Raw genomic sequence first — 21,991 nt, forward strand, 5'->3', positions numbered from 1 at the left:
GAGATCATTTAATTTGAAAGTGTTCTTACACCAACTATGTGGCAAAAAAATAGTACAATCAATGAATGAACTGGATATTCTTGGTGTTATTCAATAACAGCAAAGGATGGAAATCAAAATAAAACTCATTTTAAAAAATGCAATTCTGCAACAGTACCAAATATAGAGCATGTAAAGACCTCTCTGCCCAAAGCGGTCAGAGCAGATGGCCCCGCCCCTCCCTGAGCCTGGTTCTGCCGGAGGTTTCTTCCTGTTAAAAGGGAGTTTTTCCTTCCCACTGTCGCCAAAGTGCTTGCTCATAGGGGATCATATGATTGTTGGGTTTTTCTCTGTATGTATTATTGGAGGGTCGACCTTACAATATAAAGCGCCTTGTGGTGACTGTTGTTGTGATTTGGCGCTGTGCAAATAACACTGAATTGAATTAAATAACTGTTTGTTGGAAATGAGCCGTGCAGGTGAAATGTTTTGCATGATCGATTTAAACGGGTAGTCGGACCACCATGTGGCACCGATGCCAAGTCTCTAGTAGTTTATGAGTTACGTCATTTGCATCTAAGCATTTAGTAACCTTCGTGTCCTTTGGACATGGAAGAGGGAAAGGTTTACTATAAAGATGACCACTTATTAACTTTTTGCACAGCTGTGATCCTCAACCCTTTAAGGTGGAGCCAAACGGTGCAGGTGAAATGCACACTGCAGCATGACTGACAAACTGGATCTCCTCAACATTTCCAGGCCACATTTAAAGAATCTTGTGAAACACGAGTCCTCGAACCAAATCGCTTTCCCCACATCTCTGCAGTCGTTTGTCTGGAGCTGCCGAACTTTCAGATGTGGATTGGTTGCGACTGTGAGGGATGTCTGGGCATTTCCACTCCACCTGTGATGGATGGACAGGTTGTATTCAATAAGAGTTGAAATGTTTAATGAGGCCATAAGATCATCAGGCCCCAGATCGACTGAGCTGAGGTTCGACTTTTATGCAGTCAGACTTCTTTGTGCAATCGGAGGAGCCGCCCCCTGCTGGTCATAAGAAAGAATGCAGGTGTAAAGCACTTCCAGAGAAGCTAAACTCTTCAGACTTGGTGCAATGCCCATCTTTTATATACAGTCTGTGAATTACCCTCGCCTGTGCCTGTTGGACCTTTGTGACTTGCACTATGACCCCTCCCAGGCAGGCTGACGGTGCTTCACCTTCCTCCTCCTTCATGCCTGTTCTTCCACCTGTTCCTCCTCTGGTCTCTACTTTTCATCATCTTCCATCTTTTTCTCCTCCTCACCAGCTCACCCTGTCGTCCATCCTTCTCTTCCACAGATTCTGTCTCTAATTCCTCCTACCCACCCACTCCACCCCAAACCCCCTTTCCATCACCACCTCCTCTCCGTTGCCGTGGGGATACAGGGGATCATGACTGACAGGCAGCTTGCTAAACCAATCAGATTCATCCACAGCTTCAAAGGCGAACACTCATTGGCAGTTCCCAGGGGAGCTGGAGTGTGTGTGTGTGTGTGTGTGTGTGTGTGTGTGTGTGTGTGTGTGTGTGTGTGTGTGTGTGTGTGTGCGCATTCATGGAGTGTGTGTGTAATAGAGTGATGGATGATCTCCTCTCCAACAGCAGAGGAGAGGAAGGATCACTCATTCTCAGTGTCTCTCTGTTGCTCTCTCTCTATTTAATTCCTCTCTCTCTCTCTCTCTCTCTCTCTCTCTGTATGAGTGTCTCTCGCTCGCCCCCCCTCCCTCCTCTCTCCACATCTCTGTCGCTGTGGAGAGCCAAAGAGAGAAGACGTTTGTTCTTGGAGATGCTCGAGGAAAACAAGAAAATAGCTGCTTCTGCTGGATGTTAAAATGCAGCACTGCATGCCTTAAATAAAACACACACACACACACTGACACACACACACTGACACACACACACTGACACACACACACTCCGCGGCGCTGCAACCATGCCAGGAATACCTGCCGTCCATCTGCTGTTGCGCGGTGCACGGGATGTGATGGATGCAGCTCCTACTTTCTGTTGGTGAGTGTTTGATTGCTGTGTGTGGTTTTTCGGGAATGTGTCCGTGTACTCGTGTGATTGTGTGTTTGTGTGTGTGCGTTGTCAGGACTGCGGTAGTCCTTGAGCGCTGTGGCGACTCAGCCTGCGGTTCTGACAGCTGAGGGGAATAGGAAAACAGGGCTGGGGCATTTTTTTCTCTCTCGTTCCGGAGGGGTGCGAGGACGCCTCGTCACTTTAGTCGCTATTCGCGTTTTGTCACTTTGGTGTCTTGCAGTGGAGCGTGAGGGGACACGGTGTTGTCAGTGTCACTCCACAGGTTCATCCCTGAAGTCAGAGAAAGGCAGAGTGTGCAACAAGCCTGGATAAAGGGAAGGGCGGGTGCGGGGGAGCTTTGTGTCTTTTCAAAGTGACGAGAAGCAGGAAAGACTCGTGATAACACGCGAAAGCTACAACCGTCCCCTCAGGAAACCGAGCCGCCGGGACACTTCCCAATGAGGCGAAAGCGTCCCGGGCTTCGTCGGCTCTCGTCAGAGCCGCCGTGGACTGGCGGCCGATGCCAGCGTGCGGTGTGGCGACGTGAGTCAGGAGAGAAAGAGGGGTCACAGGATTGGCTGTGGGGGTGATCTCCACCACCGCCTGCCTAATTTGCCAGAACCTCAGCCCCTCTCTGCCTCCCTCCTTCCTCCGTCCTCACTCCCGCTGTATTTAAGCCTCCTTCATAATAAGCAGCAGTGCACGGAGGCGTCTTTAAGTGCTCAGACTGAAATCAGCACTTCTCCCCCCTGCCCGGCTAAACAGGGGTCAAGTACGCCGAAGCTCAGTTTCCTCACGTCAACATGCAGCAGCGTCAGGCTCGGAGCGTCGGCCGTGGACACTTTAAAGACGCAGCCCTCTCCGGAGCTCCAAGACTGATACGTCAACGTTCATCCTCAATTTTCACGGCGTGATTTCTCAGAGGGTTCGCAGCACATTTGGACTGATTAGACTGCATGAGCAAAATAGCCTATTATTTTGATTTAATTGACAATAACAGTGCTAAGTCACTTTGGAATAATCCTCCTAATTAAATAATGACAGCAGGTCTTTTAAACCGGAGACTCCGTCCCTGTGTGAGGAGGAGGAGGACAAACACAAGCACGTTTGGACCCATTTATCACAATCACATGTTTTAAGGGAGCCACGCAGCTCAGAGTTAATTATTCTGTGGGGACTTATTGCACTCTTATCATTACGGGAATCCCCAACTTCACAGCACAAACTACATGTTGTCTTCTCTCTTTTCCTGATGGGATAAAGTCCCATCCTCTCATTCTCTGAAAGCACCGACAGTTAATCTGGATTTTAGGCATTAACATTCAGTTTGTCCATCAAACATGCAAATTGATCACAGACTCATTAGGAATCATAATTATTACTTTAAATACGCTTAAGTCTAACCAGTAACAAAAGGATAATTACGAAGTGCTGAACTCTATATCCATGTGTTTAAACGACATCTCACAGAAACAATAAAAAACCTTCCAGTAAACCGGGTCACAATAATGATAAACATCATCTAAGCTTTCACGTATCCAGAGCTGCAGCTTAAACCGAGCTCCATCTAGTGGACGGCGCGCACGTACTTAAAATGCGTATTTAAGACTTCACGTGTGGGAATGAACAGCATGAAACCGTTACACAGCAACTCAGTTTCCTGCAGGTTGAACGACCCATGCAACTCCAGTTGAGCGGTTACACAGCGCACATACGAACACTCATTATCTACATTTGCACCACTTTGCCGATTGGCTTGCTGGAAATGTGCTGTTCTTTGGCTCCAGCTCCGCAGGACCGTGTTCATTCAGAAAAAAGAACAAAAAGAAGTAAAATTTAAAAGGTGCCAAAAACTGCAGTTCTTCTAACGGCCACCAGAGGCTAAAGCAGTGAATCACATTACTGCACGAGAACGTCACTGTTCTATTATTAGTGTTTTATTCAAATCAATAAATAAAGAGAAAGTCCCACACGGGCGTCCAGGAGACCTTCAAGAAGAAGTTTAGATGTTTTGTAGATAACGGGGCTACATATGGTCAAAGCTTGCTGGGGGGCGTGGCTTCTTTGGCTTACAGGTGTACAGCTGCTAGCTGCTAGGGTTCACCTCGGCTAGCCCCTGAACTGGACGCCTTGATGGCGTTTGTGCTGTTGGAGCCTTTTAATGACATCATGTGACCAATAATGTGGCTGCTATGAGGTTACTGTAGCAACAGACCATACAGGAAGGCGGAGCTCCAGTTTTGAGATTCTAGCACTCAGCAGGTATCTGTGCCTGTGTGATACAGTTTGTGGATGCAGCTGTGTAGCCAAGCCAAATGATACCAAATATGGTCACCTCGAGCTCTAAAACGCCAACATGGCCGCGGCTAAAACTGCGACAGTGAGACGTCTAAAACCCGTGGGGGACATCCCGGTTCTCAGGTCTCTGGTGATTGTCAAAGTGGAGTCTGCTGCCCACTAGAGCTCCCTCATGTTACTACATGTGTTTGGGGTCGATAAATCAAATATTTTCTGCTGTTTCATAATATAATTAATATTTATAAAAACATATGTAGGCTCAAAAAAAGTCACAACTAATACAATAAAGCCCCCGAACTGAAATTAAAGCTTCCTGCTGGTGTCAAAAGGAAAGCTGTTAACGAGAAAATCAACATAAATCACAGAGAAGAAAACACTTCATCTTAGTTTGGTGTGTTAATCAGAGCTGTGATTAAAGGTCTGAGTGGGCCACGGCCGCTCGGCGTAATTCTACACTCAGCTGCTTCTTTTGTTTTTGGCAGAATTAAATTCAGCTGGAAGAAAAAGTTGAAAGTTAAGCTGCTGCTTGTTTTCTTCTATGCATTTCTTTGCATTTCAACGTGTCTGGCAGATATTAGCATCTTTCTCAGGTGTAGGAGAGTAGCGTTTGCTGCAGCTCTGCCTGAAACTTTGTATGAGATTCATCATTTTTTGGAAACTCCATTTCTCAGATCGATGCTTGAGGGGGACTTTTCCCGAAAAACAAATGCAGTCTGTAACAAATGGTGATAGAAACTCATTTGTCACATGAATCATGATGTATTCTTGGCCCTCTCTCATTGTGGCCGTGTTCATAAATGGATTTGGGCCTCTTATACTATCTATACTAAACCACTTGTGCAGTACGCAGCGCCGCCAGGAAAATCAACATGTCTGCATCGGTTAATACATCAGGATATTGCTGCGGAATAAAACTTGCCCAACACAAATCAGCGCTAATCATGTTTGCTTGATTCTTCTCCCCATGCTGGAAATCGGGCTCATTGTTTGGAGGTTGTTTCAAAAATGAAGCGCTGAGCTGAACAGAAACGGAGACACTGTGGTGCTGAGAGCGGACAATAAAGCGAAGTTTCCTCGTACGCGTTCACGCCAAGAGACAAAACACAACGAGGGGGAGATGTTTCCGAGAGACGTAATCTCCTCTGCCGAGCCTCCCGTCGACGACAAGATGCCAAAAAATTACTTTAGAGTCGTTTTGTCTTTACTGGTGATATTCCAGAATTCTCCTCAGGGAAACAAAGCAGCATCACTGTGGCTTCCCGGCCCATCGTTGTCAAAGACTCACTCCAGCATCAAACGTGAAGTAAGCTGCTGCTGAAGCTGGAGCCCGTTCACATCTGCTGATTCTGCGCTTCAAAGTCGAGGCCAGAGCAGGCGAGGAGGTCAGGGCGGTGGACGGGGTGTAATCAGCACTCAGAGCATCTCAGGTAGATGAAGATGACCCGCGACCTTCAGCTACCTGACACGTTAAAGCATGCACACATCATTTCCTGGCTTCATTATTACTTCATAGCTCACTAATGACCAAGATGAGCACATATGCTGTTACAGAATGAGTATTTCTGCACATGTAGACACACCAGTCTTTATGCATCAGCTGGGGAAGTTTCATGGTGATGTTAGTTGATGGATTTTCACCACTAACATGTGTTTTGCAATAAAAATGTCTGTAATTTACAACCATAACGTTAGAGGCCACAAATCTCCACTTCAGCACCGCTGACACCCACCAAACTTTTCACTTTTATTCCGGGCTCGAGGGAATCATAAATCACACAGATCTGCGGAGCGTTTCACTCCTGAAACACGGGAAAACTGCCCGACGTCTTCTTGAGAACATTTTCTGATTTATTAAATAATAAAAAGGATCAGCGTGTAAAATGTTTGACGGAAACGTGTCACCATAACCGAAACTAATTTTTCCCACGTGGGGAGGTGAACGATAAGGTCCACGTGATTTCCTCCTGTCGGCATTCTGGAGGTTTAAACGTTTGTTCCTACATCGCTCCGAGCCTGACTCAGACAGACGCATGGAGGAAATGGACTTCATGGATTTCATGAAATGATCAAAATACCCAGAAGCCCCTCTGTAAAAACCTTTGACTCCAAATCAAAAGGAATTTCGAACCCGGCTTTATCCATCGTTCAGATTTCTGAGCTGGAAAAGTTCAACGTGTCACATAAATGGACACGTTGTGTTCTGGAGGTTTGGACTGAGAGGTTTGCTCATCTATCATTCATCTAGCACCGCCTGATTTATTGACTGATTTTATTCCTAAAATACTGAAAAAATGATATGAATCCAAACAATTCCAGTGGGAAAGATTATTCCCACGTGAAGACAGTCACCAGTATTCCCGGGACTGGACGTCCCAGCAAATGTACCCCAAACCCAGGAGCGTGCACAAGCCTCGGTCAGCGTGGCAGAGGTTAAAGTTCACGGCAGGGCGATTAGAACAGGTTCTGCTGTGACAGCGTTTGCGAGTAGAATCAACAGTTTCACGCCGCTCGCCAACATTCTGCTTTAGTATTTGCTCGATCTTCCCGGGCATCCGCAGCCCACAGCCCTGCCCACCATCCGCCAGCATCGAGCCACACATGAAACAGTCTGAAATGTAGTGCAGCACCATCAGCTTTGTATCTAGCGACCTGTCAGAGTCGATATAAGAACCCATCTGCTGCTGCCTCCTCCGCACTGAACACACAGGAGATGGTTAGCTTTACACATGTACCGTCGTCAGCTGACAAACAGAGGTCAGGCTGTTAACCCGCCTGTGTTTACGTGCTCCACATGCATGTGACTGTGAGGGTAATTAACAGCAAGACTGGCTGCTGATTAAAGAGAGAAGTGCGACTCGTGGGAGTGGAGGCTAAATGTGAATTCTAATGTTGGTGATGCTAACAAGGAGCGTGTGCAGAAGGAGGGGGAGCGGATAAATGGGCGGACGAGCCTCGCTTGGGATGGGTTTAATCGTAAATCAATGGCAAACGGAGGGAGGAGAGAAAGAAGGGAGGGAACGGGGGATTTAATGCGGGAATTCGGATCTTATCTGGATGTTTTGGCGACGTCGTCTTCCCCGTCTCGTGCCAATAACACCCACAGAAATCAATTAAAGTAAAAAGAGGAAATACAGGAAACCGGTACACACTGTTCTGCTCGTGTCTCGCTGTCTGCTGCTAACCCGAGCTGCTGATAATGAGTCGGGTCGATCGGAGCGAAGCTGCAGGCTGATCGAAAACGAGTCTTCTGATCCAAACGACGAAGTTTCATTCAGTTTTCAGTCTTTTACAGAATCCTCTTACAGGACCGATCAAGTTTTCAGGATAGCAGAGAGTGCTACTGCACATTTCCTACGACAAAAAGGTTTTATGCAACTAAGAATTTCCAGAATTTCTGTACAGATTTGAGGACTTTTATAAATCTTTAGAAGAGAAAAACAAGTGTGGGAGTATTAATACCGCTGCAGCCGGAGCTAAAGGACAGTGCACTAACATGTCTGTAAAAACACAGTCCAAGGATTCAACTGAAGGAATTTTCAGTGTGAATTTATTTCACCGTATTTTTTAACTGGGCAACAAATGTTACCATTTCTGTTTATGGAAATGACAAAAAGCATAATTAAAATGGATCATGTAGTGACATTTAGTTTTGTTTCTCTAATCGAGTCGCTCTTGTTCCCACGTAAGAAACTAAACTTTGGGAATCATATTGCTGTGCGGCAGGTGGCGTTTGGACTCCGGAGATGGGGAGTGAACTCCAAACTCAGCTTTACTTCCGGGAAAAAAAAACAAAACACACGGGGAGACAATTAACCCAATCAGTCAGAGCGAGAAGTTAAAGTAGAGACAAAACACAGGAAGCAGCCGCTGTGAGGATAAACCAAATAAACTCAGAAACATGACAATAATTAACAGAAAGGCTCTAAATGATCCCCAAAGTCCAGAACTCTGACAGTCTGCTGCTTTTTGAGGTCGTTTCTCTGTCACTGTTAGGACCATCCTTAATTTGATATAAATCAATGTGAATTGCACAGGATTACCACAGCGCTGACTCATGTCAGGTAAAGAAAAAAAGATGAAGCGACGCCGCTGTATGTGTCACATTACCCTAACAACGGTCTCGGGTTTGAATGACTGTCCCGTGCATGAAGGCAACAGAATACAGGCATTCAGACTTTGTTTTAAGACATCCACGAAGCTCAAGAGACTAAATGTGTGCAGAAGTACACACTCCAGCTTTTTATGCAGTTGTTTTAAGGATTTCAGAGCTTCTCTTGCTAAAGTTTTTATTTTTATTGCATTAGTAGAGCACCTTTATTGGCTCCACCATTGGTCACTCGCTGCTGGATGGAGTTTCCTTCTTTCTTTCTTTCTTTCTTTCTTCAAAGCACAGATCACAAAGCAGGGGCTGATGTCATGACGTCCTTCCAGTAACTTTTCTGTCCTAGATGCTGGAAATTCATAAATTTGCACCGGACTGTCCTGTATCGCTGGAGTTGTGACAATACCTTCCTCTTCAGGACTTTTGATGAGGACATTATTATTATCTTTGTATATAAAAGATGGCTCTCACACGCTTTCAGGCCTTAATGGCAGCATTTGCCTCTCTGTGGCTGTAAACAGGATTATTTCTGCTGGACATCAGAGTTTATGGGGACTGTCACTGTTGGAGCCTCTAGTGGACATTAGAGGTACTGCATTTTCTGGCACTTAAGGGCTTCTTTTTTTGCTTGCTGTTTGTTAGATTTGAGAAAAGATGATGGTTTTAGGTTAAAAACATGTTGATAATACCAGCAAACCCTATCAGAGTGTATAAGGTAGTACTGGAGACAAGCAAGCCAAGAGCAGTGCTGCTACTGTTAGCATTATTTTCATCTGGCTGATTAACAGCACTTAAAATGTCTCAAGGAACAAGACAATAATAATATACAATGCCTTAAAAAACAACGTTGGTCTAATGAATCCTAACCACATAGAACAGCTCCACACCTCCCAGCTACACCAGTTAATCCATCACTTAACAGATGGGCCCGAATATGACCGGCCACTTCCTGTCAACACCATTTAATGTCTGAAATTGCTGAACCAGAGGAGACCAAACAGAGATTTCTTTGCAGAGGGAAGATCAAGAAAAACAGAGCTATCCCAGAACAAACAGCACAGATGGAAGATCCAACACAGCAACCTGAGTCTGTGTGCGCCCGTGTATACAGTGTGTGCTGCTTTTATATACGTCCAGATTGCAGCCGGCCTCACCATCACATAGAGACGTAACTACGCAGTAGGATCAGCAGCTTTTTAAATAGACGTTCTATCATTAACGATCTTAAGGTTTATTAGAACAGGAGCCGCTCGGCAGAAAGTACAGGAAAAAACATCGCTTTTACTACACGAAGCACGGAGTGTTTTATTTCCCAGAAACAAAATCCGTCTTCAAAGGTGAACTCGGGTGCCACGAGAAACAGCTTTTCCTGCTGTAATCATTCGTCACGTGTCTCTGGACAGCTCGCCTCTCAAAGATGCTTTTATTGAAAGTCGAGTCCTTTCTTTGAGTGATTCACAGTGCAAAAAGAGTAGGGTGAGGAAAGGACGATTAGCCAATCACCTGCCTGGGATGACAATGGGGTGGCTGTCAGGCGAGGTGAGTGCTGTGACGGTGGAGACATGGATGCACTTTTCCAGCATGTTCAGGTGCTACCTCTTTAGCTCTGAGGATTTGAAACCCCTGGTTTTGTTTTCGGGTACAAATCGTCTAAAGGAGGAAAATGCCAACAGCATAGTCATGGTCATGGTGTGCATTGGCAGAACGTTCCAGAGACCTCGGCTGGAAACAGTCCTGGAGGTTCTCCTTGGTTAGCATTTCCACATCGTTTCTGCTGCTGTGATCAAATCTACCACAACCGACTATGGACTAAGCAGAAGTCCTGAAAGATCCATAAAGACTCATCCAGGATCAACTGTCCTCAAAACTGATGAGTGTTTCCCTCCCTGAAATTCTCGCTGCACTCTGTACATCTTGAAGTTTCTCGGGAAACTTTACGAACTTGTCGTCTTTAGTTTTTTGCCTCTAAATGCAGCAGGTTCATCCCCGGCTCGTTGGCTTTGGTGTCAGGCAGTGAAAGGAGGGGTGACGGCTTGAACCCCAGAGAGCTCCCTGAGTGTGTTTGTGAGTCGTCCTTTAGTCTTAGTCCTAGACATCAAGCTAACATGTCAGGTCTCATACAACTGTTCATCAAATGTGCAGAATCTCCACCAGCGTAAATTTCTCCACTCTAACGCAACAAAAAATGAGAAGGCTCCACCTTCTGTCCCTTTGCAGCGTTGCAGTCATTGTATCTCTAAATCAAACTCATCGTATTTGGCCCAGAAATGCTGGAATACTGCTGGTGAGTCTGGAGGTGTGGAAGACCAGAGGCGCCCACCAGAGGGCAGTGGCTCAAACAGTTGGTGGGCAGGGTGTGAGGGGTCACCTGTCATGGCCCTGGTTTACCTGAGACAGGAGGATGTGGTGATGGCCTCCAGGGGGGCACAGCCAGTGTTTTGGGTGGTGTTAATGACCTTCTGTGCAGCCTTCCTGCTCTCAGTCGTGGCCCCTGAGTACAAACATCAGGCAGGAGGAGAGCACGCTCTCCACCGAGGAGCTGTAGAAGGCCAGCAGCAGGTCCTGGTCCAGGTTACTCTTCCTCAGGAGACGGAGGAAGTGCAGCAGCTGCTGGGCCTTCGTTACCGGGGTGATGGTGTTGTGACATCAGCACTTGTTACTTTGTCTGATTTGAAAAATGGCTGACTCGACGAGGACCGGGTCTGCGACCACGCGCACTGAGCCGCCGTCTCCAAAGCCACATTGGTGCATGGAGACGGCGTTAAAGTGGCAACGAGACGCAGTCTGCTATCAATTTATGAAGTGGGTAAATCTGTTTGTGATAATACGACGATTAACTGTGATAAATCAGCAGAAATCATAAATCTGTCACCGTCTGCTTACACCGAGGTCTGCTGCATGAGATGTCCTTGAAAGGAAAAAGCAGATGAGCTTATTTCACGGGGTTTTCTTACACTGCAGTAGTTTTCTCCCTCCCACGGGGAGGTCAGAGGTCAGCAAACACAGAGCCGGTGGGTGTTCAGCATTTTGCTTAAAGGCATTTGTGTTAGCCCAGGGTCTCAAGGACAGACGCCTGCAGAGTGGAGACAAAGCAGCTGACTGAAAACACAGCAGCTAATAAAGATGAGAGAGAATCTGACGGTGATTATCTGTCTGCAGGGAGGAGAGTTATTTATGTGCAATCTATAGAAAAGAAAGGCCGGGTGCATCGGTGCCGTGAATAAAAGTGTTAATTAGAAACTTGAAAGCAAACAGTTTATTCTGCAAACACAGACTCATTTATATGATTGTGCACCTCGTGTTTTGGACACTTTCACAGCAACATTTATTCGAAGAACGAGTCAGCGCTTGTTTATTTGTCCTATTTATTCTCACTGCTCGCTCCACTCTGTTCACATTTGTCATGTTTATGTTCAGATGTCCACGCTTCATGTTCTCATCAGCGAGGCGGCCATCGTGACCGTGCAAAAGTAACGGCTCCCTAAACCTAAAAACTGGATGTGCCGCTGTTGGCAGCAACATCTGCAATCAGGCGTTTGTGAAAACCGATGCTGTGACGCAGCTGCAGCTCCATGCATCGTTCACATGTCTGTTTCACTGTGAGGAAGTGTCTGCAGATCCTGAGCAGTAAGAATTTACTGTTGCAGCAGTAACAGAAATTTAATATCCCAAAATATCTGCATGGCAACAACAGCATAGCCTGTTAGCTAACATTAGATGATGACGAGCTCCTTTTCTGTCTGTTTCAGGCCAAGTCCAAAAACGCAGCCTTGTCTGTGCATGCGGTCCACACGTACACGCCGTTAAAGTTTACATGAGATGAATTTCAACAAAGGCGGATAGAGGCTATCTGCAGGTTTTACACACTTCCATGTAGACACGCAGTTACTGTCGCTCCACTTAGAAAGACTGATTCTACGCGCCATCTTTGTTTACTCTTTCCCTCCCAGGCTCCTAGGCTTCTGATTGGCCAATTTCTACACGGTTAGAATCATATCGCCACCTGTTGCTTTGGCATGTTCTTCTTATTTTTGGACTTTCCTAGAGTAGCTTTGCACGAGTTACATTTCCAAAAATGTATTTTTCATCTTGTACTGGGCTTTGATGCGGTTCATCCACCACCTTAAATACTTTTTCAGACGTTTGATTTTCTGCCGTTTGTTGGTTGGTTTACGCTACACAGAGGAAAAAGAGTGGCTGGAGGCTGCAACACAACCGTGTGCAATGAACCCCTTTAAAGTAGACATTATGGCTTTAATGCTTCAGCGACTGGGTCCAGGAACACAGGAACAGGTGGTAAGCTGCTATCTTCTGACTGATTGCAACATTTAAGCTAAACTGTCAGCAATCGGTGGCAGACTGTTTGGAGACAGGTTGCCTCTCAGCAGGCAACCTTGTGCATTCGTGTTGCCAGGAAGTTGCACGTCAACCTCTGGGTGAGCAGTTTGTCACCATCACCACTACGATCAGGTTCCACCAGCAGAAACAAATTCAGTGTAATCAGTGGGCTGTCAGTTTGTTTTTTGCTTTCACATCTATCTCCAAAGATGTAATTAAGACATTTCCAGGAGCAGCAGCTCAGAGGAGGGTGTTAGCAGCGAGCTGCGGATAGCCGTGTGTATCAGCGAGTCCTGAATAAAACATGGGGAACTGGGACCACTTTATGAAACGTCTGCCACATTAGGACGGAGGAGCCCTAAGAGCTGTGGCCCCTGGCTTCTCCCCCCGCTGTATAAGAAATGCATAAATATTTCACATTCGAGCTGCTTTAATCCATTCGCCAAATGTCAATACTCAGCACTTAAAAAAAGTGGCCAGGCCTGCAGTCCCACCGGGTTAAACAGAGCAGCTCCCACGTCTGTATGCAGGTCGTATAATGCATTACTAAATACTTTTATCAACAGTGGGAGGGTCTTTCTCCCTAAGTGCTGCCCTGGCAAAGAGTGAGCCGGAATAGGTCCTGCAGCCGGATCGCGCCGTGCGCTCAGCAGCAATCGCTTCTATTCCCGGCAAAGAAAAGTAATGGGGAGAGTACAATCTCTAATTTCTGAGGTCGTGACATTTCTGTGCAGCGGGCAGTGATCCTGCACGTCAGCTAAACATGTTGGAGAAACTGCGAAAGGCCCGTCGCAGCAGAAAACTCCTCTTTAATGAAAGATTCAACCCGGGACGAGAAACATTAGTCGTGCCATTAACTGTGTAGAGCTACAGGTGACTGAATTTATCAATACAGCAGTTACACTCGTCCACAAAAAGATTCTTTATTCCAGAATTCAAAGGAAGAATTTCCTTTATTTACCAAAGACGTCGAATATTAAAAACAAGTATCTCACAAAGGTTTGGTGAACCTCTGAGTTTATATGCACGTATGATTAGTGACAACAATATCAAACTATTATGAAACTGACCTAAATAACAATCGTGTCCCCGCACATGGTTTCTCTTTCCAGTATAAATCCACCTCCCAGTTATTTCTGCACTGGCAGCACTTGGTAGGGTGGTTCAGACCAAGGTTACTGTGGTTAACAAATGATTTGGGGAATTTGGAAAACTAAAATAAAACAGAAATGCAGAGGAAATATTGTTAATTTAGTAGCAGTCTTAGCTCATGAGACAGATGGTTGTATTGAGACTGTGAGTCACTAAAAGTTTGATTCATTTCCCTAAATTTACCTGGTGGAAATTATAAATAAAATCAGCATCAAAATGCAGATTTTAGTGATGTTTTCATTTATTAATATACCAAAACTACGCAAACCTGCCCTGTGTGAGAAAGTCAGGGCTCTGAAAACACTGAAAAACTTATTTTTATTTGCTCTGGGCATTTTTGTCTGATATGATAAGTGCGACAACTATGCAAAAAAGAAAGTAGGAAGGGGTCAAATACTTTGTACAGCATTTATACTGTATATGTACTGTGTATGTATATGTACTGTGTATGTATATGTACTGTGTATGTACAGTGATCCAGTGGTGATGGTGAAGCTTCAGACTGTTATAAACACTCAGGTTCAATCACTCTGTACTGGGCGTCTCTACGATTATCACCGTGTGCCAAAACTAAACTGAACTGAACACAAACACCAGCTGTGGAGAAAAAATAGATTTGAAAGAATAAAACTGTGAAATTCTACTGTGAGCTTAAACAAATCAAAGTGAAGCAAACAAACAATATCCTGTTTTAGTCTTTGTCCATACTTTAAATCTGAAAACGTCTCTGGAGGCTCTGCTTCAGATGGTTACTGAGACAACCAATCAAGCTGGCTTCAAAGGGGGCGGGGCTGAAACAATAAACCCACAGATCAAGAAGGATTACTTTAAACAGCGATTGGTGCAAGTGCGTAAGTGAGCAGGCCTTCACACTTTAACAGCAGTGAAATTAGTGACGCCTTAAACACGTGACTGCATAAAGAGTGGACAGTGAATCTCCATCACTTCCTCTTTCAATAAAAACTAAAACAATCACGGCGTTTAAACTGTCACATGATGAAAAGCGGCACCACTCTGATCTCCATTTGATGTAACTGTGTTTGTGCAGGAAGGGGAAATGAAAGAAGCCCCTGCGGGCTTTTAGAGTTAAGTAATAAGAGGGAAATGAGTGTGCGAGCACTGCCGAGGTAAACAGGAGAAATTAAATCAGCGTACGGCGGCGTCTCCCGAGAGCGCGCTCTCCAGCCGAAAGAGAAAACATCCACTATTAAACCGTCCGTTTAACATTCCTACCACGCTTGCTTCATTAGCAGAGAGCTCGGTTCTGTCGTTACCTAAATACTATACACGGCGCTGTTGTTTCCGTGTCTGTGAAGAGGCATTTACATAATCCTGTAAGGTTAGATACAGCACAGCAGCTCGCTGTCTGGGCGATGGACGCCCGCGAGCGCTTTAATGAGCGGAGACGAGCGAGGAATGATCGCAGTTTGAAGTGAGCCTCGTAAGGCAGACGGTCCAAATATAAGTGTCCAATACAGCCTAATTACACGTTGAATGAACGTGCTTGATCGGCACATTCATTCGTTCCAACGTTGTCAGCTCAGCCGAGCGAGCTGCTGCACACAGACGGATGCAGGTAGAGAAGCTCCACCCTGATGGCTGCACGGGAACACTTCCCTGCTTCATCTGTCAGTAACATTCAGGATTATTAAAGTCATGATTTGAATTTTCAGATTAGTTTTCATTCATGTTTGACAACATAAACAGTCACTCTGCACCAGTGCCTTCTCCTGCTGAACTGAAGTGGGAGCTTTGAGTTTAAGTTAACTTTTGTTTTCATACAAAGTAACTTCGATACGATTATGTCAGCGTTTGGCCCCGACGCCTCTACGTCACCGGCTCCCAGTGCAGGCCCCGTGTGGGCTGTGAAGGTACTGCAAGTGGTCGTTTATGACTTTAAAAAATAATTACCGTAAAATATGTACCTATTTATTTGACCTGCTTTACATCTGGTCTTTTGGTTGCCTCCCACTAGGCTTTGCAATTTTGGAAAACATTCAATCCTCAAGACACTATATAGTGAAATGTGGTGAGAAAATCCCAACAATCAATCCAAGCCAGCGACCCCCAGTGAACAAGCACTTTGGCGACAGTGGAACAGAAAAACTCTCTTTTAACAGGATGAAACCTCGGGCAGCACCAGGCTCAGGGAGGGGCGGGGCCATCTGACAGGATGTAGATGGAAACTTTTTGACCACGTCTCTGTTTTTGCAGCTTTTTGGATTTGGGAATTTAAACAAACAATAATAAAAAACAAACAAACAATAGTTTTAATAAAAACGGGTGTATGTTAACATCAGCCCCAGACATGCAGATGTAACAGAATTTAGTGTTTAGTTTAGAAACTTGATTTTTAGGAGACATCAAAGCCATCGTGCAGAACAGTACTTAAGGTTTCTAAAAGAGCACACGATAAAGAAACGAGGAACGAGAATAAGTGACAGAGCAACGTTCAGTTCTGCAAACCTGAACGCACAGAGCGCCACAAACAAGCTAATATATGCATGAAGTGCCATAGCTCGTCCTCATCAGCAGCCGGCTGCTCGAGCTCACGCTGACAGCTTCATCTACTGTTGTACACTCGACTGTGGCTTCTGCACTCAAGGTCACAAATTAATCAAAGCATCAATACGTGCAGTCGACATAGGCAAAGCTCGCTGCAGACCTGTCACCTGTACCGACAACGTTGATTCAGCGTCTCATGAATTAGGCAGAAAGCGGCGCAGGCAAGCTTGCACGACAGATAGTTGTGGTGGGTCTACAACACCTCGAGGTTGTGCGCATCAGCTGCGGCTGCTGTGTTTTTGTGTGTGGGTGATTTGATAAGTGTGCGCAGCTGCATTGTTCACAGCAGAGGAGCGGTTCAGGGGGCGGCGAGAATCTGTTAATTACAACACAGGGGAAAGAAGCGAGGACTTGTTTTGCCTCTTGAATTAACATTTTTAAGCATCATCTCAGAGCTCCATGTTTGACAGAAAATTAAAAACTTCATCCTGTCTGCCTTTCACCCTTCAGCTGTGGAAATGTGCTCATTCAAACTTATCCAAAAATATACATAATAACAGCGGTCGGGTCACCTCACTGAAAGTTGGGGTTTGTCTAATAGCCACCCACGTTACTGCATCTTAACAGAGAAACTGTGATGTAACTCTGAAGTAGTAATCCCAGGCAATGTTTCTCAACATTCCCCAACAGCAGCGTCTTATATCGGTCTCTCTTTCTCTCCCGTCTCCCCAGATGGAAACTGCCACCAGTGACAGCGACGGAGGATAATAATGATGGAAGGCAGAGTGATTCGTCCCCAGCCAGAGCCTCAGCACTCCTCCACCGCCCTTCTGCTTCTCAGCGCCGCTCCCTGAAGGACGCGTCGACCTTGACACATCACAGCGTGCGAGACAACCTGACACACACCGAGCTGAAAGGTTGCCTCTCATTGCCAAGAGTGGGAAGACAACGGGGCCAAAGCTTCGGGGACCAGGCGTCAGCAGAAATCCGCTCTGTCTTGCTGGAGTAACAAATGAGCTTTTATTTGTGAAGTTAACACCGCTAACAGCCGACTCCATAAGGGCCAATTACTGGCTGAAGGGAATACGGGGCCAAGATGAAGGAGGCAGCAGTTGTGGCTTGTTTGCTGGCTGAGCTGTGTCTCGCTGCTTTTGTTCTGGCCTCCGAGGGGGCCGCTCGTTGCCCCCCGTTGTGTCGATGCGAGATACGACCCTGGTTCTCTCCCAGCTCTATTTACGCCGAGGCTACCACCGTGGACTGTAATGACTTGGGCCTGTCGGCGCTACCGCAGGGACTCCCCTCAGAAACACAGGTGCTGCTACTGCAGACGAACAACATTGTTAATGTGGAGAAAAGTTTGGATTACTTGGCCAACATCACTGAAATTGACTTGTCCCAGAATAACATTTCCTCGGTGAGCGATGTTCGTCTGGGCTCTCTCCCCCAGCTGCTGTCACTCCACATGGAGGAGAACTGGGTTCAGGAGCTTTCTGACAGCTGCCTCGCTTCCCTCCCAAACCTCCAGGAGTTCTACATCAACCACAACCTGATTTTCTCCATTAGCTCCCGGGCTTTTCAGGGCCTGGGCAGGCTGCTGAGGCTCCATCTCAATTCCAATCGACTGACAAGCATCGACAGCGAGTGGTTCAGGCCTCTCCCCAATCTGGAGATATTGATGCTGGGAGAAAATCCCATCCTTCACCTGTCAGACATGAACTTTAAGCCCTTGGCAAACCTCCGAAGCCTTGTGCTCGCCAGGATGAATTTGACTGAAATTCCTGATGACACTCTGGTCGGGCTCGACAATTTGGAGAGCATCTCATTTTTTGACAACCTGCTTAATCGAGTACCCCGAGCAGCTCTGACAAGAATTCAGAACCTGAAGTTTCTGGATTTGAATAAGAATCCGATTGAGAGAATCCAGAGAGGTGATTTTATGGACATGCTGCACCTCAAAGAGCTCGGCATCAACAGCATGCCTCAGCTGGTCTCCATCGACAGTTTCGCCTTGAACAACCTGCCAGAACTGACAAAAATCGAGGCCACAAACAATCCCAGGCTGTCCTACATCCACCCTCGGGCCTTCCACAAGCTCCCCAGACTGGAGACTCTGATGCTCAACAGCAACTCCCTGAGCGGCCTTCATCGCAGTACTGTGGAGTCACTGCCCAACCTGCGAGAGGTGAGCCTGCACAGCAACCCGATCCGCTGTGACTGTGTCATCCGCTGGGTCAACACGAACAGAACCACCGTTCGCTTCATGGAGCCCGACTCGCTGTTCTGCGTGGAACCTCCAGAGTACCAAGGGCAGCACGTCCGAAAGGTGCACTTCAGGGAGATGACGGAGATCTGCCTTCCCCTGATCTCACCCGGGAGCCTCCCAGATCGAGTTGAGATCAGCAAAGAGAGCTCAGTGTCACTGCATTGTCGGGCGTTTGGAGAACCAGAGCCCGAGATCTACTGGGTGACACCGTCGGGTGTCAGGGTCATACCTGGCAGCATTTCCAATAAGTACTACATGCACCCAGAGGGAACCTTCGACATCTACGATGCCACGGAGCAGGAGGCTGGCTCTTACACCTGCGTCGCCCACAATCTCGTCGGGGCAGACCTAAAGTCTGTGCTCGTTTCAGTGAACGGATACACTGCCCTGCCTTCGAAACAACTTTTACATGTATATATCATGTCTGTCCAGTCCTATTCTGTCATTGTGTCGTGGGAAAGCACAGGCTCTTTGCTTTCACAACTAAACTGGTCCATTTTAGCAGAGGGCCGCCGCCTCTCGATGCCATTTACAGCCAGGCTTCCTGCTGATGTCAAAGAGTATCACATCAAGCAGCTGCAGCCGTCCACTCGCTACCAGGTTTGTGTTGAGGTGGTGTCAGCGCAGCCTGGATACAGCAGGGACTGCGTCAATGTGACCACAAAGGAGACGGCAGTCCCGAGGGAGACGACCCACAAATGGGACGTTGTGGCGATGGCTGCTTGTGCTGCGTGTTTTATCGTGGTCGCTGTGGCTTGCTCTGTCGTCTACACGTCCCTGCACAGCCAGGTGTTTTACAGGAAATTAATGGCCGACCAAGCCGAAGCGCTGCTGATTGCCAGCACTCGTTCCTCGTCTTCTTCTTTCCTTGAGTTTGGTGCGTCTGGGATCAAGGTGACGGCAACTGTAATAGACTTAACGGATGACTCTGTGTAAGACGCGTCCTTGTATGTAACAGCGCTCTGGGATTAAGCGAGGATGCAGAGTGAGGGACACTGGACAGTTTACGAACCCTCCTTCCACGAGCGGACTTCAGCAGCGGATAAATCATACTCCTGCGTAACTGGCTAAAAACTATTTTCTATCTGAAATCGTGTCATTATAGCTTAATCAGGCAGATATCGCGACTATAATCCACACGGCTACTGGTCATTCATGCAGTGCAGCCAGACTAAAGCACAGCACAGGAACTCTTCTCGTCTTAAATACCTTGTCGAAGCAGCTTTGACGTCTGCAGAAAGCATTTTCTTTGCCGTGTTACATTAAGCAAAGATAGTTTATAATGGCAGAGAGAAACTTGTTAGCCTAGTGTACAATAAACCTGATTATAATGTAAACAATTTTATGAAGAAATACATTTTTCATTAAACCTGTGTAGTGTCATAACTCCAATCTTTCTCTTGAAATTTAGACCAAAAAAAACAAAGCATGTGTGCGCTGGCACGAAATAATTCAAACACCACTTTGTGTGGATGACGTTTGTGTAGTTTGTGTGTGAGGTCTGCAGGAGACAAACACAATTACAGGGATCGCCCTTCAAGGCAGACACTTTAACGCTGTTAGGGAAATGCAATGCAATCTCAACAGCACGACAAGAGAGATGGTTTGTTTGTGCGTAAGCATGTGTGTGTGCACCTTAATGACTGTGTGTGTAAAGTGCGAGGGCATTGGCAAACCCACTGACTTTGAATTGCATTATATTCTCTTTCATTAAAAATCCAATATGGATTCCCAGAACAAACCTCGGCGCGGTGATGAATCGGCGTCATGCACAAACTGATAGGAGGCATTTATCAGCGGGACTCAGTCATAGATCAACCGAGTTTCAGCGCCTTGGACAGGGCTTTTAGAGCGCACCCATTTGTCACCGCCACAGGAGCTAAAATATGACCCATTAGAGGCAGGTAGTGAGTAGGTCAGCAAGAACGTGGCGCCCATGCCGGCCCGTTCCCGGCACGACCCTGGAGAGATACCGCCGCCGTCGCAGGAACAGCTCAGCAACTATCGGGCTCGTTTGTAAAGTGCTCAACGCTGACTGCAGAGGAGGGGCGAGATCAGGCACCCTGGATAAAGTAGTTTCAGTCCTAAACAGGACGAAGGGGAGGACGGGCAGTGCTCTTTAAACCAGATCTGGGTTTGCACAACAAGTTTAATTTCATGCACACCTGCACAGTTACTCTTTGCGCTGTTCGATGACACTTTTGGTTGCAATAAGCACCCTTTACTACGGTTTGCCTCTGAGGCATTCTCACAAAGTCCACGCGGTGCACCTGCCTCTGGCTCAGCTCCAGCACTCTTCAGAGTGAGCCAAGTTTCTTTCAGAAGTGATGTTTGGGTTTGTAAGTGTTTCCTCAGCGTGCTCGGAAACATGTCAGCACGAAGCATCTTCTTCAGCCTCGCGCTGAAGGCCGTTAACAGACAACAGTTTCTGCAGGTTCTTCCCCAACTCGTGGGTCGTGCTGGTGGTTAGTTATGCTTTTCTCCTCCCACTCACACATTATGTCCCTCTCACTACCAGTTACAGCCTTTCATGTGTCACGCTGTAATAATTCCCACCATCTGGCAACTGTCTGCATACAGAACTGGCTTCCTTTTGAGCAAGGTACTGATACTAAATTAAAAATGGATCCACTACTTCCTGCATGCACAGATGAATTCTGCAGCACACCTGGAACCTGCGCACCATTTGGGAAGCACTGCATTATAGCCGCATGCTTCAGCGCAGCATGGGGAAAGGTATTCTGGGTATTTAAAAGAGCAGCTGCAGGAGAAAGGAAGGATTTTTAAAAAGGAGCTGACAGGTCATTTAGAAGCTTTTCGTTTCCTCCCTCACCTGCTGGGTTCAGCTGTGGTTCACTCCTCACTGAGAGGAGCAATATGTCAACATATAATCCTCACAACCAAACCAAATAAAAAAAGGAAGCGTCTCGGTGTTTTTAAACTCTGTCAGAGATAAAAAAGAAATGCCAATACACGCTAAGAAAACGAAAAAGCTCCAAGTGAGTAATAGCTCACTGCTGAGGGTGTGTGCACAATATGTTGTGGCAGATCCAGAGGGAACATCTTGGAACAAGAATAGCTTCGCACACAGCACCCAGCCCAACTGGCAGGTTAAATTAAATCCTCACGTCCCAGTGACACTGAAACCAGGACTCCACACAAACCAGTAGAACGGCAGAAAACCACACTAGCACTGGGAATGCTTTAGCTGACTCTAACATCAATGGACCCGACTTGAGCAGTTTCGTGGTACTTTTCCGTTGATGGGATTTTTGCAGAAATGTCGGCTAACTG

At 46.5% G+C, this 21,991-nt stretch overlaps 2 protein-coding genes across 4 annotated transcripts in view; one reads left to right on the forward strand and one right to left on the reverse strand.

Annotated features, from left to right (window-relative positions):
* Window positions 1-21,991, reverse strand: part of immp2l (inner mitochondrial membrane peptidase subunit 2) — a 199,879-nt gene that overhangs the window by 42,890 nt on the left and 134,998 nt on the right. The gene's annotated exons all lie outside the window — the stretch shown is intronic.
* Window positions 1,759-20,071, forward strand: LOC146571662 (leucine-rich repeat neuronal protein 3-like). Its single transcript, XM_085280959.1, has 2 exons — window positions 1,759-2,027; window positions 17,167-20,071. Exon 2 carries the CDS (start codon window positions 17,531-17,533, stop codon window positions 19,631-19,633), a length of 2,103 nt encoding a protein of 700 aa, XP_085137085.1. The 5' UTR covers window positions 1,759-2,027; window positions 17,167-17,530; the 3' UTR covers window positions 19,634-20,071.

Source organism: Mchenga conophoros, linkage group LG7 (assembly GCF_057382185.1).
Source record: "Mchenga conophoros isolate Kocher_MC1m ecotype Shallow Benthic linkage group LG7, M_conophoros_male_GT1.1, whole genome shotgun sequence".
NCBI lineage: Eukaryota > Metazoa > Chordata > Actinopteri > Cichliformes > Cichlidae > Mchenga > Mchenga conophoros.

What these genes read in the sequence shown, in the direction of transcription:
- LOC146571662 (XM_085280959.1), top strand. Translation starts at nt 17,531, where the DNA reads ATGAAGGAGGCAGCAGTTGTGGCTTGTTTGCTGGCTGAGCTGTGTCTC.